At 40.7% G+C, this 25,304-nt stretch overlaps 1 protein-coding gene across 2 annotated transcripts; it reads left to right on the forward strand.

Annotated features, from left to right (window-relative positions):
- Nucleotides 1-3,828: 3,828 nt before the first annotated feature.
- Nucleotides 3,829-25,283, forward strand: wnk1a (WNK lysine deficient protein kinase 1a). Of its 2 annotated transcripts, XM_053631148.1 has the most exons (25): nt 3,829-4,519; nt 6,240-7,370; nt 11,008-11,180; nt 11,362-11,582; nt 13,117-13,274; nt 14,886-14,974; nt 15,076-15,295; nt 15,450-15,741; nt 15,826-16,001; nt 16,111-16,191; nt 16,319-16,438; nt 17,342-17,434; nt 17,660-17,733; nt 17,946-18,090; nt 19,243-19,359; nt 20,122-20,235; nt 20,317-20,365; nt 20,447-20,587; nt 20,684-21,411; nt 21,511-21,609; nt 21,696-22,150; nt 22,248-22,447; nt 22,550-22,645; nt 22,823-22,992; nt 23,131-25,283. In XM_053631148.1, the coding sequence occupies exons 2-25, from the start codon at nt 6,627-6,629 to the stop codon at nt 23,431-23,433; spliced, it is 5,058 nt and encodes a 1,685-aa protein (XP_053487123.1). In that variant the 5' UTR covers nt 3,829-4,519; nt 6,240-6,626; the 3' UTR covers nt 23,434-25,283. The 2 variants fall into 2 exon arrangements, with proteins under 2 accessions (XP_053487123.1, XP_053487124.1); XM_053631149.1 differs by lacking the exon at nt 17,342-17,434.
- The last annotated feature ends 21 nt before the right edge of the window (nt 25,284-25,304 follow it).

Genomic DNA, 25,304 nt, shown 5'->3' on the forward strand with positions numbered 1-25,304 from the left:
ACTGAAAATGCAACCTCCTCCCACTTCACTTGCAGAGTTCCATCACCTTCAGTTCAATTAAATTTTATTTGTATAGCACTTTTAACAGTGTATACCCATTGTTACAAATTGTTAGCTTTACAGAAATCTAAAAATTCTGGATATAGATTTTAAATTAATAAATTTATCCCTAATGAGCAAGCCAGAAGTGACGGTGGCAAGGGAAAAGTCCCTTCCAACTCGACAGAGATAATGAGTGTTTACCAACCCCCTTAACACTTATTAGCCTTATATGCTCATACCAGTGCCATACTCTCTAATGAATGAGGTAGATGGAGGCTGAGAAATTACTAATTTGGGCTGCAGTCTGCAATTGTAAATCTGCAAAGCGCACATATGGTAGGTGTACCTGATAAAATACAAATGTATAAAATGATGACTCAGACGTGCCTAACCGTGGATTCTCTCTAGCAAGTGACAAAGCAGCATCAGGCTATTCATTTCCTGTAGTTTTGCACCACAGAGCTGTGATTTCACACACCATATTCAGCCCAGAAAAGCCTTGGAAAATAACTGATGAGTGGATGTAGATAAAACAAACTAACATTACTATAGTCTACTCTTGCCCTCTAATAATTCAACCATAACATTTATTGGAAAAAGTACAATGGAAAAGTAAAGACAGAGAGAGAGAGAGAGTATATAAACAGCGGGGTAAAAAGTACAGTAAGTGGAGTATGGAAAGGTGAAGGGAGCTTTAATAGGAAATAATTGATGCAGGAAACACTCCACAACTATGTGCATTAAATTGTGTTTATATGAAGCATCTTAATAAGATCACGGGCTGGGGGTGGCACAGTGGCTTAATGGTTAGTACATTTGCCTCGGTCCTCCAGGGTTGGGGGCTTGAATCTTGCCCCCACCCTGTGTGCACAAAGCTTGCATGTTCTCCCCATGCTTCTGGGTTTTCCTCCCCAAGTCCAAAGACATATGTTGTAGGTTGATTGACATTTCCAAATTGTCCATAGTTTGTGAATGTATGTGCGATTTGTGGCCTACAATGGGTTGGCACAACGCCCAGAGCGTCCCCCGCCTTGTGCCCTGAGTTCCCTGGGATAGGCTCCAGGCTCCCTTACAGCCTTGCGTGGTATATGTAGTACAGAAAATGGATGGATGTTACTTACCTTTTAGTTGTGGTATTTGACTGTGATTTTTACCTAATCTGTTCATATTGAGCTTAATATTTTGATTAAGAATTTGGAAGGATATTTGGAAGCTTGTCTAACCTCTATTAGGCTACTACTATAATTGCTGTAAGAAATTAAATCAAGTATGTTACATAACCCAACATCTTAATATGTAATATACTATGTTCATACAATATTAGAAAATGGTGATGAATTTCATGAATGATGATAAAATTATTTTAAACATGTCATTGAGGATGAAATGTGCCCCAAATCCCCCCCAGAATAAATAAATAAATAAATAAATAAATAAATAAATAAATACTATTCAGGCAGTTTAGACTGTGGTAAGCCTTGCTCCTTTAGAATATTTTTTCACATGTAGGTAGTTAATACCATGAGGATTTCAGAAATGTATCCTATGTTTGGATTTTTTGGTATTATTAATGATAGTTTAGACAAGGTAGAAATTCAAAAACTTTCCCAATATATCTGAATTCACCCTATTATTTCGTCTTACTGAAACTTAAATTCATGGACACTGCACATCTACACCCTACAACAAAGCTGATTAAATCTTGCAACGTGAGATCTTAGTGTTTTTGCTAGCAGGCTCACCTAAACGTTCACCTAAAAGAGTCGACTTGTTCTTGAGACAACACATCACTACTAATTATCACACATATCTACATAATGTTACCACAGATGATGCAACTATCCTGCTCTTTCATGTCAAGCATGCTTGATTGGCTATATTAGCAGCTTTCTACTTTTAAAAAAAGAGAGAGCACAACATACACAAAAGCACATATTTTGATAATTAGTGAACAAAAATGACCAGACACATCAGATAAGAACTGACAATTGAGAATCTTATGGATAGACAGATTTCATGTGTCATGATACAATTCTTTATTAAGTGGTTGGTTTCACAAGTTTTCTTGTTCTAACAAGGCCACCACCTAGTAGCCATTATTTTTTTAATAATCTGTAATTATGGCAGTGTACTTTCCTTTATGTACATATGCACAGTTTTTTTTTAACTTGAGTGAAATTGTTAAAACAATTTATTTATTTTTTTTTTCACAAAATTTTATTTCCTTAACATCAAACAAAGACACTGAAAAACATATGTGATAGAGACTTCAGCCTGAATGAATTGCACAAATCTTTATAATTAACATTTAATCTTCAGTGGCATTTAATTGATAGAAATTCTAGTTGACTTTTTTGTATAAACCTCTTTCATTGAGAAGTTGGACTGTTTTCACTTTGGTTAATGATTTTCCTACATTACTCACAGTGTCATTTGACTACCCAATGATAGTGACACTGGCAAGATTTTGGTGTCATTTCTACTTAAAGAGAGCAATGCAGCAGCGCTCTAGTCCTTTAGTCTGTCCAGCTCTCTCACCTACTCATCTGTACACTCTGCTCAAACAGATCAGCTTCCAAAGCTTAAACTTTCATGCTAATATCAATATCAACAAAATCCTGCTTGTCATCTCATAGCTTGTTAACTAGCTGAGCCATGTCTCAGGCTTAACTCAACACAGCTCTTTCCAGTGCTGTCTCCACTACTCTTCTACATTGGATTTCTAATTAATATGACAGTTACTGGGGGGCATAGTGGCTTAGCAAGGCACATTTGCCTTGCACCTTTGGGGTGGGGGTTTGAATCCTGCCTCTGCCCTGTGTCTGCAGAGCTTGCATGCTCTCCTTGTGTTTCAGGGATTTCCTCCAGTCCAACTGATTGGTTTTGCTGTTAGATCCTAAAAACAGCTTATTTTCTCACTCTCCATTTTTCATTGACATTCACTGTAATTAATTTGGAAATGCCAATCAGCCTACAATGCATACCTTTGGACTTCAAATCCCTCCCCCAGTCCAAGGACATGTGTTGATTGACATTTCCAAATTGTCAATAGTGTGTGACTGGGTGTGTGATTGTGCCCTGTCCAGGGTGTCCCCTGCCTTGTGCCCCGAGTTCCCTGGAATAGGCTACAGGTTGCATCTAGGTTCCTTCATGACCCTGCGTAGGATAAGCAGTATGGAAATTGGATGGATGGATTATAACGAATGTCAATGAAAAATGGCAAGTGAGAAAATAAACTGTTTTTAGGAGCTAACAGCAAAACCAGTCAGTTATCCATTATGATATTTTTTCCCCCCTGTGCTAACTGTGCTAGCAGTGTGACATCTTCACAGCAGAAAACTACTAACTTCTCAGAGGAATAACAAAGAGCACCAACCAACAAATTGGTAAAAGATTCTCTAAATATATCACAAATATTTTATTATGAACAGATTTAATGTCTTTCAGTGTGGATGTACCCTTTAAGAAAGATTTAAAAAACTGTTATTTAAAGCTACAATCAGGCACACCTTCCCATGGGGAGATAGGTGTATGTAGATGGTGACATCATTCCCTTACTTATTTTATAAGCTTTCATAAGATTATGAGAACACCTCTTGGTAACATTTAATATCTCCGGTTCTATTCGCATTGTGTGAGTATGTGTTATCTACGTATTTTAAAATCGTGATTCCTGTTCCTTTGTTGTGGCTGCTAATTGCGTTAGCAGATTTCCAGTATGTTGTCGTGTTATGCGGTGCTCTGTGCGGGAGGGGGCGCTCGTGTCCACACTGCGTTATGAGGCTATTTTGGGCTGCCTCGGGGGAAGAGAGGAGAATGCGGATTGTTCCTTTTGTCGGCTGTGTTTTATGGTGTCGCACTGAGATGGAGAAACAATAAAACGCCCGTTTGTGTGTCCATAAATCCAAATTATGTCCGTCGAGTGGAAATCGTTTGATTCAGGGACCAGCTGCAATAAGTAACAAAGGCGCTTTTGTGTAACAACAACAACAAAACACTAGCTCGTGTACGGGATAGCACAGGAATGGACTTTGTCTGTTGTGTTCGTTTATTAAGACCATGGGACTCGTTTGCATTAGTTTTTTCATTGATAACCAGTTGAACAAGGAAATTAAACCGATAGAAACCTACAACAAAGAGTCCGCGTGCATGTCCGGAAATCTCGCGAGAAGGCGCGTGATTTTTGCACGTTGACGTTTTGAACTTTGTCGTTCGGTTTGTCGGCTGCTCGCGGCGAAGTGTTCTCGAATCTGTCGTTCTCGAATCTGTCGTTCTTTACAGAGGTATCCAGGCACGGTAAACGAATACATCCGCGCACAAACATAGCAGTATGACTCAAAACATGAGTCATTTCAAACGTTATAACTAACCCGGTGATTAGCTCGCTCGCTAGCTAAGGGAGTTTCGGCGGTGCGCGCGCGCGCGCGGTGTCCAGAGAAACTGTAGATAATCGAGGATGACGATGCACATCATTTCGGTGAGTGTGTTTAAAAAAAAAACATAAATAACAAATATCTTGTTTTATGAAAGTGTCTCTGTAAATCGTATGAATTGTGGTTAATCACGATACTTTGTGCCTCAAAATGTCCCCAGTTAGCAGCTCTGGTTAACTGTATTTGATTTGAGTAACGTCAGTTAGCGACAGCGAGCTGTTAATGTTAGCGTTAGCCAGCTTGCGTTGTAGAGAGAGCAGAAAAGAACAGAAAAGCAGCTGCAGTATTATAATTGTTTTCTGTAACAAGAGACGTATTAATGTATATATTTACAGTTCCTTAAAGACGAGTTAGTGATGGTCCTTAATTGAACGCCAGCATTAGCTAGAAGTGCCTAATTAGCAAGTCTAGCCAAGCTCACAGCAGTCATTTTAAACTTAACTGGTTAATGTTGGCCTGCGTGGTTGGGTAAATCTGAATTATTTACGATCTGGTTTGACATGACCTGTATTAGTAATCGGATTTAAGCGAACGATGGATTTGGGTAACTTTGTAGCCGCCACATCCGCTAAATGGATGTTTGTGATTGCTAATGTCATCTAACAGCTGATTCATGTGGCTGTGTCCAACCTTTTTTTTTTTTTTGTTTAAGTCCTACAATTAATGTTAGCCTCTTAATGATGGTTACTTTGTAAAGCTGAGTTTCTACGTTACAATCAGTGTAGCTTAATCAATGTCAATATTGTTAAAAATTGTGATGTCGCTTTATTTGTTGGTGTATTATTTGGCTCGTGTTAGTACAGAGGAGAAATTCATTCAAAACAGCTTTTCAGAGTGTCTCTCAGTCTCTGGACAATAACTAAGCAGCTCCTCTCCTATACATTATCTCTGTTTTCTGACACCTCTGTGTACCTCATTCCTCAGCTGCTCTCATCTCTCATTATTTCTTGTTGTGCCAGATGCATGTATGAATTTATGTGAGGATTATTTGGTTTTGTTAAGTATTGTTTGGACGGATAAGCTTTCCAGACATATCTATGAAGTCATATTGCCAGAGGACACCTGAGTAATTATGATCTGTTCACAGTTGAATTGATTTTTCTGTATCAGAGATGGGTGTGTGTTCTGGATGTACTCATTGTCGTTACATGAAAATTCAGTGCCTGCTACTGTACATGTACACCTCATTTTAATTCAACCTGTTGGTTTCAACATTTTAATCAAAAGTGATTGTTGTATGGTGACACATGGCTGTGTCTGTTCTATGAACTCGCCAAAAGTCCCCTTTTGAAAGTCTACTATATTTTTTATTGTTCTGCGTTTTTACACTCTGCCAATAAATTTTAATTTTGATAGAAGAAAACGTGCAAGATCTCTCCTCCAACAAGATATGACATTATCTTCGTGAACATTTCAATTCAGACATGTTCTGAATCGATAATATCTCCGGTCTAAATTGATGTGTTCACGAAGATTATGGCATATCACCTGAGGTTATTTCTACCGGTCATTCTCTAGAAGGTAAAATATAGTGTAATACGTTCAGATGCAGAACACGTGGTCTGTAAATAATACTAACGTGACCGATTCAGATGGGACTAAAATCACAGAGATACTACAGTGATACGTTAGCCCACTCCTCTGTTTGCTTACTCTTGGTCTCTGTAAAGTGATATTGAGTTTGAGAAAAGTGCTGTATAGTTTACACTTATTAGTAGTATTATGTTTTCTCAATACTATAAACTTTACTTTGTGTTGTTACAGTGAAACAGAAGCTTGGATCACGTTTCGAACCTTGTGCATCCTTCTGGCTTAAAAGCGCACGTCAAGTATTACAGCCTTGCCTTTTTACGTCACACCTTATGTTGAACACGGCCTACATTTCCCCGTACAATGGATGACCGAAATTTAAAAGCCCTTGTGCATTGTTATCATGTGAACATATGGGCTGTGAACTGGTCTCTCCCTCCTTCAATCCCAGTGCTCTTCCAGTGCTTTACTCAAGCCCTTTAGTTTGTAAGAGCATTGACTTCATTTGAGTGATCACCCAAAAACATAGCAAAGAAACCTTTTAGTATTTCTCAATACATTTATTTATGTGTATGGAAGTGATCTAGCCTTTGAGTGTCTCTTCACTCTGTGAGTGGAGATATGTCTGAAAGTTTTAGAGACAAGATGGTTAAGTTCCTGTCCCCTGCTTCAAAGAACACTGCTGGCTCCAACTCGGACACGCAGTTGGGTGAAAGGATTGGTCCTGAAGTCCGACGCCGGCACCACACCATGGAGCGGGACTCGAAAGCTGAGCACCGATTTGTCCGGCGTAGTGTTATTTGTGACTCGAACGCCACAGCTTTGGAGCTTCCTAGCAAAATCTTTTCCCTGAATGCGCAACCGGATTTTTCAGCCTCTTCCACCGATCTTAACGTTAGTGAGATTAAAGCCGCTGCACAGACTGAGATCCTTGTGGTGGCTGATGGGCCCGTCGTTGAGAAGGTGGAGGGAGCGAAAGATGCAGTCCACGAGGAGATAGTTGAAGAGCAGAGGCCCGTGGTTTCAGCCAGTCAGGTTGTGGAGACAAAGAAGGAAACGTGTCTGGAGCCACACAGCAAGACATCGGAGCAGGAGTCTGGCAGTAGTGTAGGCACAAAACAGGAAAATGATAAGGAGGAAGATGAAGAAGCCAAGACGAAGGCTCGTGTGGATTCAGGGCAACAGCGTGGGACTGAGAAGAAGGACCCAGAGGACATAGAGGAGGTGGAGACGAAGGCTGTCGGAACTTCACCTGATGGCCGATTTTTGAAGTTTGACATTGAGATTGGACGTGGTTCATTCAAGACAGTGTATAAAGGATTGGATACAGAGACGACTGTGGAGGTGGCATGGTGTGAACTTCAGGTAAGTCATTTTTGTGCCATTTGAGCTCTGTTCTGCTGTTTCAGCTTGGGGATTTCTGTTTGTGTTTGATGTGTGAAATGAAGAATGCATAGGAATTGTTTAAAATATTTCATTTTTTTAAATTAATTCATTCATTTATTTAAATGTTGTTATTGCTTACTTAATGTTTTGCTACATTTGAATGTCTGTTTCCAAAATATTGAAATAGCACATTTTAAAATATTAATCTTCAAATAATATATTTTTTTAAGGTACTCCTATCTAGAGTGTGTACTCATACTTATTCCTATATATTCCAAGACAAAAAAAAAAATAGCCGTGACATATTTTAAGTAGCTTAGAGTATTACCAGGAAAATTGTGACTCGATAGTCTTGATAGTAGTCTTTTCTCTTTCATGATGACACCTGATATCAACACAGACTGTTAACGTTTATTTTCCGTAGTTATACTGGAAATGGAGACTAGTAATCACAGAACTATATAATGCTGATAATGCAAGCAGGATGATTCTCATAAATGCTAAAGTGATGCTGCAGACCACAGGGCAACATCCTGCTGCTGGTAACATTAACTTGTGACCCACTTCTTGCTATTTGCCTTTATTGACATCCTGTTTCCTCCTTTCGTTTTAAAGGGGTTAAGAGAGGAAATGTAATAGACACTTGTGAGAAGTTTTACTCTGTGAATGTAAAACACTAGTGCATGTTGGGAAAGTGGGTCAGAGTCTCTTCTCGTCGATGTGAACAGCAGCTCTGTGGCTTGTCAAGGCTTGCCTTTGCCCTCTCTACCCCGCCTTCTTATTGCTGTTGCTGCTGGGTAATGACAGGACATTGCATGTGGTCACGTGAGCTGCAGCTCTGCTGCAAACAGCCTTCAGGTTCAGCCAGTTTGGAAAATGCGCTGAAACAAAAGCTACAGTATCTCTTTCACTCTCACTCTTTTTACATGTTCTCTCACACTCTGCTTTCTCTGAGGCTCTTATTTCTTGCGCCCTCTCATCTTTTCTTCCCCTCCCACTCTTCCTGTCTTTCTTTCTATTTTTTTTTGTTCTGTCGTGTCATTTTGTCTACCGTTTCCTTTGATATGTAGCAAAGTTGCACTAAAATGAATAGACATCAGTACCAGAAGGCAAAAATACATGCACTGCTTGTGCAGAACGCTGGCATCCTTCCATCCTGTAGCTCATATCGCACATGACACGGTTGAATAATATTTAGGTCTGAGCACAGGAAAAGTTTATAAACAGTTTCACTTCTGTTGTCTTTTGAAGAAGTGCTTTTTGTCCTTCCAAAGTGGTTTGGATTTTAAATAACTACTGAAATTAAACGTTAAGACATTCCTCGTGTTTATACCCAGTGCCTCTGTTGCAAGTCTGATAGTTGTCATGTTAGGTCAACAGCGAAAGAAATAATTTTGCAATAGTAGTGTTGCCTGTCAGAGTGAAAGGGGGAAAAAATTATATTTCCATATTCTAGTGTATTGTGTTGCTCTGAATGCTTTGCTCTCAAGGGTGCGTTATCTGATTTTAGGAAAGATATGTAATATAAAAGCACCATAAGAAGTTTAAATACATGCCACACCTATAGCTTATCCATATTAACTTGTTTAAGAACTTTAAACTGTAAATATTAAAAGGGTTTAGTATTTGAATAAACTTGAACATTAATGCACAATAAGTTCATGTGCCACAGAACTGTAGTGTTTTATACAGAATGAACATCAGCAACATGCTTGCAATTGTGCACTTTCATCACATAAACAACCAAAGTTGTTCATTGTCATTGAAGAAACTCACAAGAAGAAAATAATCAGATTTAAAATGTCATCTCTTATTTGTTTATGTATACAATTTGATTCAAAAACAGATTAACTTCTTAAGCCTCTGGTACACTTCATTTTTAAAAAAATTATTATTATTTTTGTATGCGCACTGTCATATGCATAATCTTAAGTATACTCCATTTGACATGTACACGTACACAGGTGGTCACGCATGCGCATTACGACAACTTGCAGTACCCCTCCTGGCTCTGTCAGTACAGAGCAGTAAAGCAGGTGTTTTGGTGTGAAGGATGACAACGAAGAATCACCACAAAAACACAAAGAACAATGCTTGGCCAATCTCTCACCACAATTAGCACCCATGTACAAGTCCTTACACTCCTTTAAGGCTAGAATTATACAAATGCTTTATAACCTGCACTCATTTCCGTCTCTTCTGTTTTTTCTTCAACTATCTTGAGATTCAACGGCTCTGGGTCACTGTTGCCACCTTGTGGAGCAACTAAATAGTGCAAAAGAATTAAATGCGCATGTGTGACCTGTACAAAGTACGCGCGGTTAGAAAAATCGGGCGTTGTGTGTACTCTGCTGATGACGAAATTTGTGTCACGCGTACTGTATGCTGTTCCTAGCGTATGCGTAAAAAATGAAGCATATTTTCTACTTTAGTACTGTGCAAAGATGTGCAAAGTACAACCCAATGCAGCAGACCAATGCAGCACAAATACTGTGTATTGAATAGACACATTCACTGCTGTTCAAGCAGGGAAAGGACATTGGAGTTTCTTTTGTCTGTTTTGGTCACACTAGTCAGCAGTGGACCATTTTAAAATTCTAAAACTGAGCTCTCGTTTCATGCAACAGAAAAGCATTTGGCAGATGGTGATTTAGATTCTTGACAATGGCGCTGCAATCCCGTGCCCGTTAGTCTAGAGAGCAAAATTGGCCATGCTCTCTGTGTGTGAGAGATGGCATTTCTCTCTCCACTTTCAATCACAGGCACAGTAGGCCATCGTGGACATCTGAGAAGTACGTGGGCATGTGGAAGAGGGTCGATAGCCCTTCCCTTAGAGTATGTTGTGCTGCCCTGTGACAGCATGAGCAGCAATTCAAAATCATATAATGGCTGGCCTCACGGAGACAGCACATGTCCTTCAGCCTGCCCAGTTGATAGTTGTTGGTGTGATAAGGGGAAGCTGGCTGGTGGGTGGGAATTGGCAAATGATCAAATTAGGGAGCAAACGAAAAACTGTTTGAACTTTTTGAAAAAACCTTAGAATTACTGTAATGTTACTAGGATTTAATATTTTTGAGCGGTATTGTGGTAATATTATGTGCGCGCATATATGCAAATTATTCCCTTGCTCTACTTCATGATTCCTTTACGTACCCAAACTAAAACCTGTGCATATTCCCTTTCTTCTGTCAACAGTATTATGAGTCCCAGGAGCTTTTCATATTTTACTGAGTGGGCTGCCGCTCCAGTGGGTTCAATTGTTTGAAGTCATCATAAAGACAGTGTAAAATAGGACTAGGACGAGGAGTAATACTATTAGCTTTGGGGGGATGGTGCTTTTGGAGGACCTCCAGGAGCTGGATGTTTCTCATTCCAGGAATTGTGGGTAACCTCATAGTGAAAAGTAGGTCATACTGGGGGAGCTTGGAGTTGGTGGGAATTTAGCACTATTTCAAGTGTGTTTATACTATTCAGATGTTGTATATGTTCCGGACCATATAAAGTATTCTGTTTGTATTAAATAGTTGGCAGTATTTGTTTAACATTGCCAAGCATTCAATTTAGAGGACACCTACACACACTTATCTTGCAATGTCATGTTTAAAATGCCTTTCAGGACCGCAAGTTGTCCAAATCAGAGCGACAGCGCTTCAAGGAGGAAGCTGGCATGCTGAAGGGCCTGCAGCACCCCAACATTGTGCGCTTCTATGATTCCTGGGAGGCTCCCTGCAAAGGGAGGAAATGTATAGTGCTGGTGACTGAGCTCATGACATCTGGCACTTTAAAGACGTAAGTGCACAGTTTTAAATAATATGTGGCCTCTCTAGATAAGAAATGATTCGGCAGGAAAATATTTTGGCAGCAAAAATAGAGTCAGAATTTAATTTTTGTCTAAATTAAATCTTAGCGTCCTTGGTTTTAAAAAACAAATGACTTACCCATGCTGATGGTGGTTTGTTTTGCTCTGCAGGTATTTGAAGCGGTTTAAGGAGATGAAGATCAAAGTCCTGCGGAGCTGGTGTCGGCAGATCCTGAAAGGGCTTCACTTTCTTCATACCAGGTCTCCTCCCATCATCCACCGTGACCTCAAGTGTGACAACATTTTCATCACTGGGCCCACCGGATCCGTCAAGATCGGCGACCTGGGCCTTGCCACTCTCAAGAGGGCTTCTTTTGCCAAGAGTGTCATAGGTACGACCCCGTAAACCACCATACACCGTTTCTCGTTCCTTTTTGTGTTAACTCGCTATGCGGGTTTGCTGGCAGGAAGAAGAAAGTCTGTCCTCTTCTGACGTTTCTTTCTCTTCTTTGGCTTCTAAAAGTGTGATTTAACATTGTGGCGCGAAGGCAGACCACAGTGTTTCTGTGAGCCCCCAAACCACAGCAAACCAGGGCCCCTGCTTCTCGCTCGCGCTGTCTCTCCACACGGGATTTCCCTCCCTCCTCTAGGTCCAAAATTGTTTTGTTGATCCATATTATCCTCAGTGTTTTAAGAGGCCCTTATTTCAGGTTCCTCCAGAGAGTAAGTAGTTTCTTAACTCTCTTTTTGTCAGTGATGTGCGTAGTTGTATTGTGGCTTGTCTGCAGGCAAACCCGATCTTGGCAAAGGGATAGCACAAAAGCTAGAGGTGAGCCCTGGGCTTTCAGGTACCGTTCTGAATGATCTTTGTCCTGTGGTTTGGATATTAGTGGTCTGTTTCTTCAATGAAATGCGTGATGATGATGCTAATAACTGTCATTTTTCTCTCTCAAGGGTAGATCTTCTGTTTTGATTTTTTTCTTACAGTGTCTTTCTTAAGATCCAAGCCTTAATCTCTCTCCTCATTTCCTCTCAGTTATAGACTTAGAGTCCATTTATCATTTTAGGAAACTTTAGACTCTAACCTCAGATCTCCCTTATTCTACTTTAAGGATTATTTAGTGTACTGCGGTAAATGCAGAAAATGGGCCTGGTAAGTCAACCAGTACAAAGTGACACATTACAAATCTAAATCAATTCCAAATATGATAAGTTTTTTTGTGTGAGGTCTTTGCTTTATGGGCAGCTTTTTTTACTGCATAAACTAGTGTGCAGAACCTCACGAATCAGTGACTAGCTATGGAATATTTTATGCTTAGCCATTTTAATTTGCTCTATTTTCTTACAGGTATCAGAAAGGTAAGTGCCTTTAAGGGGATTTGCAGCAGGCTAACAAAATGTACTAAGAGTTCTTTCCATAGCTTGGATTTTAGCTTTCTCTTAAATGATCAGTCCTGGGCTATTGACTGACCATTGACTCACCTCAAACATTTCCCAGTAATCTTTTTGGCTAACACGTGACTTTGTCTTAAACTCTGCCTTTGTAAACATTATCCAATGCCTAACAACTTTACTTTAATGCTCAGCCCTTGTCCTTCAGCAGACTGAGCTTGAATTCTTTGGTCAGTCCAGGCCTTTTGGTAGGTTCTGTACTCTAGTTTTGTTTCCATAGCCCTGCCCTAAAGGCCTTACACTGAGAAACTTGGGCTTCTTATCATGACAGCCTAACTGAGAACAGTTTATCCCCCCCTCCTCCTCTTTTTCGCTTTCTATCCCCTTTTCGCTCTCCCTTCTCTCTCTCTCTCTTTTCTCACAGGTTTCTGGAGAGGTCATCTTCAGCAGCATCACCACCTTCCTCTCTCCTCTTCACAGAGAAGGTGTTATAGGGAAATGAGAGAGAGTTCTGAACCGTTCTTTTGATTTAAGGTACCCCTGAGTTCATGGCGCCTGAGATGTATGAGGAGAAGTATGACGAGTCAGTGGATGTCTATGCCTTTGGGATGTGTATGCTGGAGATGGCTACTTCTGAGTACCCGTACTCCGAGTGCCAGAATGCGGCACAGATCTATCGCAGAGTGACCAGCGTAAGTGCCCATCCTTTTGCTGGAGGAGAGGGCCATGTGTGCTCGTCCTCCTCCCCTCTCCTTCGCTCCATTCTCTTAAATCCTCCCCTTTTTGGCCTTTTATGAGGCGTTTTCTTCACTCTTTTTTCCCCCCTCTATGAGTGGTAAGTTGTGCTTTTAAGAATTCCAGTCTAGTTATGCCATCACCATATACAGAACCCCAAAGTGAAATCAATATTATTATTATTATTATTATTACTATTATTACTGTTACATAGTGCTTTCCTAGACATTCGAAGCGCTTTATATAGTATTGGGGGGGTTCTCCTCAAACACCATTAGTGTGTAACGACAGCCATAGTGCGCCAGAACACTCGCCACACACCAGCTGGAGAGAGTGATGTAGCCAATTCAGAGATGGGGATTATTAGGGGGAATTTTGCCAGGACACCGAAGTTATACCCCTACTCTTTACGATAAGCGTCCTGGGATTTTTAATGACCATAGAGAGTCAGGACCTCGGTTTAACATCTTCAAATGATTGTGCTGTTTTTATAGTATGGTGTCCCGGTCACTATATTGGGGCATTAGGCCCCACACAGACCACAGGGTGAGCACCCCCTGCTGGCCTCACTAATACCACTTCCAGCAGCGACCTTGGTTTTCCCCAGGAGGTCTCCCATCCTGCTACTGGCCAGGCTCAACCTTGCTTACATTCAGTGGGAAACCAAGCCAGAACTGCAGGGAGATATGCACATTTCCACTGAACTATGTTGCTCACAACAAACGTGAACCAGTCCTTAAAACAAATGAATAAGACTATTTTCTGTTGCTTAATCTCAATTGGCTCATGTGGTATTTGGGCAGGAAGTGAAACAAAATTTAGCATCAGTAATTGCGTATGGTGTGGATCACATGGCAGTTAATTCAGTAACCAAATGCGGTTAGTTTACATTTGACAGTAAAGGTGCATTATCTGTTGATTTTTAATCTGTTGTATAAATGTCACAATGACAAAATATACTCCTGCAACCTTTTGATGCAATACGTTTGTAAAAATAAAAGTATCATGGAAACTTCTGATTATAAAATTATTCTTAATAATCATTTGTTAGTGCCATGCTAGATACCAAACTTCACTTCAGTAGTCCCTGTGTTATATTCTCTGCAACAGAAATTAAGAATAGTCCTGGCTCTTTGGGGTGGAAATGCACAGAAAGTTCACGAGTTCCTGAAAAAGTATCTCTGGTGAAAACACCTCCAAAGCCCAGTCCAAAGTAAGATTCATAAGTGGGCTTTAGGCAGTAGACGGGTATATGACAGGCGTCTTCCAATAAAATGGCAATGTGCTAAGTAGTAAAATTTTTTCATTACCTGTTAATTACAGCTTATAGCCTACGTACACTAATTGCTATCTATATGTAAAATGCAGGTGTTGGAAAATGGTACTATACATACATTACCATTTTATAGTCATGTATTAATTATATCACATGTCTATTTATTAATATTTAAACCAACATTTTGCAAATAGCACAAGATTGATTAGCGTTAAAGGTAGACATTACCTGAGTTTGATTCTGTTTGTAGGCTGTGCATGATTTGGATGTTTTCTGTGTTCTACTTTTATAGGGAGTGAAACCTGGCAGCTTCGATAAGGTAGCCATTCCTGAAGTCAAAGAAATCATCGAAGGGTGTATTCGGCAAAACAAAGACGAGAGGTCTGTTGAACAAATTTGTTACACAAACAACAACTGAACTGTCCTGAAAGTATTTCTCATTGGTCTCTTTCTCACATGTGTGCCTGTATATTCCCCCCCAGATATTCCATCAAGGACCTGTTGAACCACGCCTTTTTTCAGGAAGAGACAGGGGTTCGTGTCGAGCTTGCTGAAGAGGATGATGGGGAGATGGTGGCTATCAAACTATGGTTGCGCATTGAGGATGTTAAGAAGCTCAAAGGGAAATACAAGGATAATGAGGCCATTGAGTTTTCCTTTGACCTCCACAAAGATGTCCCAGAAGACGTGGCACAGGAGATGGTAGCAAAGCTCATTGCGCCTGCTGTTTCTTGAAACATTTCAGCCTTTATCTCAGTGACTTGTCTTTGTGGTTTAGTTTTCTAGTTTTCCAGCCTCCTTATTAGACTTGCTTTGTCTTTTGTGTTTCTCGCCTTCTTCCATATTCACTTTGCAGGTTGATTCAGGCTACGTGTGTGAGGGCGATCATAAGACCATAGCCAAGGCCGTTAAGGACCGTGTGGCTCTGATCTGCAGGAAGAGGGAACAGCGGAAGCTGGTGCGGGAAGAACAGGAGAAGAGGAAGCAGGAAGAGGAAAGGGGGCAGCAGCCTCCCAGCGAGCCCACTCCTGCTCACTCCTCCACCACAAAGCCCCCCATGTCGACCTTGACACCAGTTTCCATAGAGCCAGAGGAGCCAGAGGGGGAGCAGCACCACCTGCAACAGCAGCCTGGAGCGCCTGCTTCATGTGAGCAACATAGTGAATCATTGTGTTACGTCAGCACCTGTAATGGCTGGGTCATGATCTATTGTTTATTTGTATATCCTGCAGCTGTTGGTGGTATGGAAGGCCATTATTCGCTGACCGCATCGGAGTCTCATCCTGTTCAGCCAGTGCTGCCCTCTTACAGCTCTGTGCAGCCTGAGCAGCAACCTCAGACCTCTGCCACACAACACAGCCCCCATTCCCAACTTACTCAGCAGCATGCTGTCCACCCACATAGCCTGGTCGGTCATCTTTGGGATTATTTGTTTTTCAGACATCATTATAAATAATGGATTATTTGAAAAGCTTGGTTTCTGGTTTCATGTCTGTTGTGTTCTTTGTCCTGATCAGTCACAGGTTCCTTCTTCACAAGGAAGCAGTTCTCAGACTCTGATTCCTCTGTCCCATCCTGAATATAGTGCTCCACAACAGGTACTCATCATGTCATTTTGAGCATTTGTTTCTGTTCATTTCCTTGCAGCTGCTCAGATATTAGATCATTAAAGCCTGAATACCAACCATCTGCCCTCCCCCCCCCCTTGTTTTTGTTGGCTAACAGACCACTTTGCCAGGTTCTGTTCAGCCTAGCATCTCCCAACAGCATAACCAGCCCCAGCTGGACACTGCACCTCAGAGCTCAACTCAGCCACCACCACCGCACGGCTCTCAGGTGGTCCAGGTACACTACGGGCCATTTTCACTGCAAGTTTAAAATTCAAGAATCTTGGGGATGTAGTCCCCCACCACCATCATCGTAGATACCTAGAATAGACACACTGGTCACAGTAACACCACCTATAATCATTATTGTGCACAACCACACCAGTGTTAATCATTATGGAAGAAGTGCTTAACCACCACTGTCTTAACGATAATGTCATAATGAATATCCATTTTACGACTAAAGCAGACATTTTCCCCATGTTTAAACAAGGTCATATCAATGAATGGTACTGCTAGCCCGTCCTCCAAAGAGCATTAGTTCCTATTGGTCCCAGTTGCCTATGTTAAGTAGATACAAAAAAAAACAATACAACTGGAAATTTTTGTAATTCACCAGTGGCTAATGAAACGGCACATTTCCAGTTTTCTGCCGCCAAAGGTTTTGGTACATCATCTTGTCCCTATTTTCACCTACATAGAAAGGTTACTTTACTTCTGCTTACATAGTTCTTCATTAAATGCCTGAAGGTTAAATGATAACTCATGGTTCCCCTTTCACTATCTTTCTCAGTGTTCCTCTTTTCTCTTTGACACTATAATTCATACACTTTACAAGCATCTATCACTGTATTTGTGCTGGATGTGTCACTGTGATTCCATGAAAGTGCTGTTATTTTCCCATGCTTTTCCATTTTGTTTGTATCTCAATGATTATTTATGCAGTAAGTATTTCATTAACAAAAACTGTCAATAGAGTTCCAGCACCATCATACGCAACTGTCTTAAATGTGTGTTCATATCCTCATTCTTCTGAACTCAGTAAACATGCCTGAACTTCTTCAAATTCTTCCATCATTAACTTCTACATTCTTCTCCTGTTCTGCATTCCCACCCCTCTTTCTTGCATGCTGGCTACCAGGTATGGCCAAATCAACTCAGCTCTCCTGTTTTCTCTCCACCTCCAAATGCTGAACATCTGTATTTCTTATATCAGGCTTCTCAGTTACACCGGGTGCGTAGTAGAAGGGTGTATTTTTCACAAAAGAAGGCTGACGTCTTTCCTTCAAGCTTTCTTTCTTTTGTCAAGTTAGAGGACTGGACAGAAAAGTACATTCTAAGCATGTCTTAAAAGTAGCTAATGAATCTAGTCCATTTTGGGATAACATGGTGAAGGAAGCATTGATTGAGGTAAATTGAGGTAAATTGAGGTCTCAGAATGTTGTCCTTTTTCTTTTAGGTTCCTCTAAGTGTTTCCCAGTCTCCAGATCAGACTCAAACACAGTCCATGCTGATTCCGCTGTCTGCAGAGAGGTACGTCTTAGGGTGGGAAAGCATATTTAAAGAATACTTTGCTTTCTTGTCTAAACCCACTCTAAAAGCTCATCATGCCCCAATGCTAAATGCCCCCTGGAATGTTTTCTGCATTATTTGAATTTATTATTCATTGAGTAGTGACTGTTTGTGACGTTATCAGCTCCATCTGAATAACGTATCTGAATTGTTTCTGTTATTCTTTATCTCAGTGGCCTGTCAGATGCAGCTTCAGGGTTGAGTGATGGGAATGAGGGCAAGCATGAAGCTAGTTCCACAAAGCGCTATCAGCGTCGCTCAGTCCGCAGCCGCTCACGTCATGACAAGTCTGCCAAGCCCAAGCTTGTTGTGCTTAATGTAAGAGATCTCAAGTTCCTCTCAGTGTTGGGTAGATTTCCAAGGAAATGTAATGATTACTGATTACACCTTTTAGTCTAACCATTTTTAATCAGTAATGCAGTCAGAAATTTATATCACTATAATCATATAATATAATATATAATTTTATAGGCTTAAATTAAATAAAAACCTAAATATAAAATGATGAAATGAGGATTTATTTTAGCAGTTCCGTCATTGAAACAATTTAATAAAGCCTTGTGTTGTGTTGCAATGAGAAACAGCCTGAGGGTGCTGTGGGATATGATAGTGTTTGACCAGGGGAGAGGTAGAAGAAGTGGAATGAGGAAATGGACACAGTCTCATGTTTCTCTCTCATTAGGCCCAAATCTTAATATGCTCCCAGATCGCCAGTGTAACATTTGCTTTCCCAACAAGATAAATTGCAGCGGCAGAACCTGAAATGAAATAGCAGAATTTGCCCGACTGGATTTTGCCGCTCTCAAACAAACCTGCACCAAACTAACAGATGACAACATATAAGCATTTGATTACGATTATGTAATTTGTGTATTAATATAAAAGCTCCTGCTATATGGAAGGCTATAAATACAAATTAATATAGTTATTATTATTATTATTATTATTATTATTATTATTATTATTATTATTACATTTGTATACAAAATATTGTACTTTGTATTTGTTCTAGTGCCCACTCAAGAAGAAACATTAACGTGGCATGTGATGTGACATGATGATGTCAGGGCCACAGTCACAGCCCTAAGAATAAACTTCTCCGGTTTTAATCAGTGCAGTGTACTACTGCATTTATTACCAACATAAATAATTAATTAATAGACTAAATCATCAGCATGGAAAAAAATAATCTAATAATTCATAGTCCAAAGTTTTTAAATAGATGTCAAAACAATGTAAAGTACTTGGATTTTTTTCTAAGCAGATATTGTAATCCTAATTGCATGCAGTTCTTTACTACCCAAGGCCATGGAAACATTATTCTATGGTTAATACAGAGAACTGTTTTGTACAGTTTTTCAACAAATCAAACTGTTCAACAGTCAGATAAAATGTGAAAAAGTCATTTATTAATGAAAACCTTCCCAAAGCCCTAATTATACTTCTCTGTATCTGTGATTTGTGTTTAAGATTTCCAATATTGGTGACCGAGTGGCTGAATGCCAACTGGAAACCCACAACAGGAAAATGGTGACATTTAAGTTTGATCTGGATGGAGACAACCCTGAAGAAATTGCACAGATCATGGTACCCTTTTTTTCTTTTCTGTGCTCTCCACTGTAGTAAAAAAAAAAAAAAAAAAAAAAAAATGGTGTTGCATCTTTCCTTTTTTTTGTTTGTTTTTCTCATCATGTCTCATCACGCAAAAACTACAAAGTAGCTAGCTGGGTACAGCTGTTCCCTGAAGCACGGTTTTCCCTCCAGAAAAATGTTATTGCCCATAATCACCTGCCCATAATCATCTTATCCTTCACGCAGGATAAGAAATTCATCATTTTTACTGCTGAACCCTTCACTCACACCAGGAGCAACATTTAGCCTCATGTCTGCCACGTCGCCATGATTTCTCTGGTAGTGACAGACTTGTGTGTTTTCCATACAAGCTATCTACAGAATTATACAGAAAACGCACATCTGACCACAAATCAGATGCCTTTCCACTAAAAGTAAACTTGTAGAGGGAAATGAATGTACAAAACTCATCTGTGCACTGCATTGGTGTACTGGAGTCATAATGAGGTGAAAACATTGTATTGCTCGTCACAATTTCTGCTAATCCCTGCTTAATCCCTCACTCACAATTTCAATTGTGAAAAATGCTTCACTTTTCATTTGCGTTAAGTCGAACTTCACTCAGTTTTATAGTGTCGCGCATCCTGCCACTTTGTATCAGTTACTTTGTCTAGTATCATGGGGTATTTGCCAACTTTTATTGTAAAATGAATGACTTTCAACCATTGACAATATTCAGTATGTTTTGATTAATAAAGGATTTTGCTGTACCTTCAGGTCCAGAGTGACTTCATTCTGGAGAGTGAGCGTGAGTCCTTTATTGATCAGGTGCAAGAGGTTATAGACATGGCAGATAAGAAAAGAGAAGCCGCTAAAGACGGCAGTTCTCAGGTATTGAATTTTCAGAACTTTCATTAACACTCAGGGTAACAAATACAAGCAATTTTATTAACATTCAGTGTTTTATTATAGGTGATCCATGATGTAAACCAACCTGTGATATCAAGTCCTAATCTGCCAGGTAAACACAATTTAACAGACCATTTTAAGTGAAGTTGATCTTGGACCTGTCTGTTATTTTGATTTTTATGCACTTTAACAGGTCTGCCACCCAGTGTGGCTGCACAGGTGGTGCACTCAGCAGGGCGGCGTTTCATTGTCAGCCCTGTACCAGAAGCACGACTTCGAGAGTCATTTTTTGGCCCTCCCTCTACCAGCACATCTTTTGGAGAAGACCTGGCAGGTGAGTCATTTCTCCTGATACAGGGACAAGGAGCTTGCACTGGTGTAGGACATGCATTTAATTGAGCTACGTTGTTGTTGTTGTTGTTGTTTTTAGTGTCTGATCCTGCCTCAGCTAGCCATACACAGCAGGGACAAACCATCCTGCCTCCCAACACCAGCCAGCCCTCAGTATTACCCCCTCAACCTGTATACCAGACCCCAGTTGCAGTTACACAGAACACCTCTGCTACTGTGACTGTTGGTTCCACTTCCCCACCTACTTCTGCTCAGATACCCCAGACGGGCAGGACATCCCCTTCCCTTGCCCCATCAGATCAGCTCATCACTCAGCGTCGCACTTCACTTCCCACTCCAACTATTCCCTACCAGCTACCTGAGAGCGGCATCACTGTTCCAACCTCTGTTGGAGAACAGCTTCCTGCTCCTGCCCATACTTCCACTCCCACACCTCTGCCTGCAGTTGCCCCTAGCCAGTGTGGGGAGAGTGAGGGGGATACGCAGGGAAAATCACCAGGCATCGAGGATATCCTGGCACTGGACAAGAAGCTCCGTTCTCTATTCCATGACCAAGGTTCATCCTCGGGTGGTTCAGCCCAGCCTGAAACATCAGGCGATGTGCCCCCTACCTCTTCACCTCCCAACACCATCAGTTCTCCTCCTCCTGGCCTGGCCTCCACTGCAGGCCATGTGGCACCGGCTAGCTTGTCTCTGAGCTCCAGTGGGCACTTTGCTCCTGGTATGTTTGCCTCTCAAAGCCAAGGAGGTCCTCCTAATCTACAAGTACAAACTAGTCAAGTTGATCCTGGTGTACCAAGACTGCACGTAAGCACTTCTGTACTTTTCAGGGTTTTTGTTGTTCTTGTTTTTGTGCAATCTTTATTTCACTGTTTTTTTTTGTTGTTTTTTTTACCTTTAATTTAGACTTCTGTAAGCGGACCTCAAGACAGCCTGCCTACTGTAGACAACAGGCAGCCAGTAACACCACCAACTGGTGAAGGTTTTAAACTTGGCCGATTTCAGGTAGTACGAAACGTTCCTGTCTTTTGGTTAACTGAACTTTCAACACTGTCATTTTTGGACAGGCTTTTTAAATAATCTGTGTCCAGGTTTCAGTGGCCACTGATCAAGTTGTGGACGGTGCCTCTTGCAAGAATACGATGCAGTCATCTTCATCCACAACTTCTTCGTCTTCATCCCCCGCGTCATCAGCAGTCACGAGCCCTGAAAACACTCTTCATAAGTATCAAACCCTGCCAAGCCATGGTCATGACCTTTCAGAATCCATTTCTCCACCTGCTTCTACTCCTCCACCGGCCCCTGCCGCTGCTTCCGCTACTACTACAATTGAGTGCTTTCAGGTGACCTCTGGTGCTGATGCTAAAGTGGGTCGGTTCTCAGTTACCTCAGCTGGAAAGGAGGATGCACGCCCAAAAGAAGAGGAAGATGTTGGTGTATCCAGTGTAGCCATAGTCCAGCCTAACTCCCAATGCTTGTTAAGCAGTGATGACTCTGAGCCAGAGGATGAAGCCTTTAAGAAAGAGATCAGACAGCTCAAGGAGAGGTGGGATTTGTTTAAGAAATAAAAAGTGCACCTTCACATTTTTCCTGATACTTTTGTTCCCTGACTTTATTTACCATCATTTATTTCCTTCTAACAGGCATATAACTGAGATCCAGGCCTTGCAATCTAAGCAGAAGAAGGAAGTTGAAGATCTGTATGCACGGATGGGCAAAGCACGTCCCTCCATAGTGGCCTCCTCACCTGTAGCTGTGGCAGGAGGCCGGCGCAGGCTCACCAAAAGTAAGAGCAACAAATCCAGTCGCAGTGGCAGCACCCACAGCAGCCCTCATCAGCAAGGTATACCACCAAGTTACTTTTCCACAAAGACGCTATATAGTCTATATACTCGGTCACAATGGCAAATCCCCGTTTTTGAACATTTTTTCCTGTGCTTTGCAGGAGATAAACGTAACAAACAGACTTCAGTTACTCCATCAACTACAGGAAAGGTTCCAGATCCTCTGGACACACTCGGTCAGGATGTTGCACCAGAAGGTAAAGGTTTTGGCTTCATTCTTTTTTTTAAGGGATTGTTGAGCCTATAATTTCTGTATGTTTTTTTTTTTTGGACTAAATAATTCTGCATTATTTAGTTCACTTAATAACTTGTTGTTAATCATTGGCCTTTAATTTTTCTTTTTTGTGTTCTGTGTTTCCTAATGTCTATTATAGTGACCACCATCACAAATAAAACAGAAAATGGGTCAAGCCAAGCTGCTAACCTTCCACGAAAAGGCACATTTACAGATGACCTCCACCAGCTGGTGGATGATTTTGCTCGGGATGCCATGAGCCAAGCACAGGTCAAGAAGAATGGCAAACAAAATTCGCAAAGCCTTGATGTAAGCAGCACTAACCCTATTTCACCTTTATTAACTATATCTTTAATATTTAATTGTAATCATTATGATTAATCAATTGAATGTTTCTGTCAAAACTGGGAATTATTTTGTGAGCAGACTTTTTCTTCTTCTTTCTAGACACTTCCTCGCAAGTTCTCTGCACCAGGGCAGCTGTGTTCCATGGGTGGTCCTGTATGTGCTCCCTGCTCCAACTCTTCTGCTGGAAGGAAGAGTTCATTGTGCTCGATGGCCCACCAGCCCACCTACCCCTGTGCCCCTTATGTCCCCCCACAGTGGGTGGGGCCAACAGGAAATTCAGTAGGCTTGTTACAGCCCACAGCCACAAATGCCCTCCAGTCGAGTTTCCATGTGGCCACAGGAACTCCCAAAGCAGGAACTAATGGTGGCGAAACCAACATACGGACCACTCAGGCAAGCTGAGATTCGAAGGGACATCACAACGCACATGGATTTAGCCTAATTGTTGACTGTGAACTCTTTTCAATCACTTAAACAAGCATATTTTAATCCCAAATTGGACTTCATCTCTGTCTAGTAAACCAGCTTTACATGAGTTATTGCAGTGTAGTACAGCTAAGGGATATCCTCTGAAAATTCTGAAGCTTGTCTCTGTTTTAATCTGTGGGAAAATGTAAGTAGACTGTTTACAGTAAGCAGCAGCCAGAAAGCCTTTAAAGGTCTCATCCTGTGACTTGATTAGTGAGTGAGATGTATGTGCAGTTAGGGCTAAAAGACTTTGGGCCTTACAGGTGGATGTGTACAGATTGGTATGACAGTTCTAGACTAAGACGAAACTAAAGCTATGGCCTTAATTACTAAACGCTAGTCTCTTTAAATGGGGACACATGGATGTCATGCTTTGTCATTTAAAAAGGTTCGTAGTATGCAGCTAAATGGTTAACATTTTCTTAAGCAGCCTACAGTTTAGATTAAATGTCTCCTCATCTACACTGTATAGTAATTAAACAGTGTGATGAGTTTGGACTATAAATGCTGCCAGTACACATCATCTGTACCTAAGCAAGACAGCAATAAACCAGATGAATAAAGCAAGTTGGAGTAAGGAAAAGCTTGGTTTGGTGAAGTTTTAGGTTGAAATTATACATTATTACATAGTAATCATGAGTAGTAGGGGACCGGCTTCTTTTGAGATTTTGAAATGTGTTATTCTTTTTATTTTTTATTTTTTCAAAAATTCTTCAAAATGTTAGAATTTGACCTAAGGACAGAGATGTGCAATATATGAAGGTTAAATAAGAAGGGTGATGGAGCACTTGACGAACCTTACACCTTTTTCCATTATAAGTATTTGCATTGTGACTTTTGTATTTGTGACTGCATTTGACTATACATCATGTAGGCCTGTATTCTCTCAAAAACTCTTACTGTAACTCGGTGGATGTATCGAGGGCATGTGGGTTGTAGGCGTTCTGCAGCGGCTCGAGCCCGTGGCTTTCTGCAGACTCCTAGGCTGCATGCTTACGGGGTGCCTTCTTAAATGATCTTATTTGTTGTGCCAGCCTTGACACACAGTTATCCTCCCTATAATGCATTTTTGTCACAGTTTTCACACTGGCTATTATTATCCTGCTCAAATTGGTAGAAAGTTCTCTTTATCGAAAATCAATCACGATATATAGGAACGTTGCTGTGAAGTAAATTAAAGTATCCAAAATTCACACTTTCTGCAAATTACAGTATTGCACAATTTGTCTTTATACTCTTAGTACCACTCTCCTAAGCATAATTACTAAGCCACAAAACACAGTGCCATTCCTACACAGAAGTGATTTTCTCTCACCTCTGAAATGATTCGCTCGACTTCTCTAGAGAAGGAAAAACGTTACTGCAATGCAGAATATGCACCGTTTTAAGAGGTTAAGCAGGCTCGGGAGGCTAATGTTACTTTTGATACTTGAGTGCATGAATTTTTCTAAACCTTTTTCTTTAATCTGATTTTCATAAACCACTTGATCACAACAGTTTTTAAAGTACCACTAGTGTCACAACACACACATCCAGCTATACTCGCATTGTTCTCAAAGCTGCATGTTTTAAAAACCGGAATATTTCACCTGTTTATTAAATCAGCATTAAACGTTTAGGTTAGAAAAAGGTAATACTGCTAATGCATAGATTCTCAGTTGTCAGTTTTGTCCCAGAACATTTTGGTGACTATATTGATGGTTGTGTTAATCGTTGTTTTTTTGTTTGTTTTGTTTTTAAAGAAGTGTATATACCAGAGGTGAATTAAAACATTTTGGAAATGATATTTGGTCTCCACTTTTTCA

This window comes from Ictalurus furcatus, chromosome 8 (genome assembly GCF_023375685.1).
Source record: "Ictalurus furcatus strain D&B chromosome 8, Billie_1.0, whole genome shotgun sequence".
Lineage (NCBI taxonomy): Eukaryota > Metazoa > Chordata > Actinopteri > Siluriformes > Ictaluridae > Ictalurus > Ictalurus furcatus.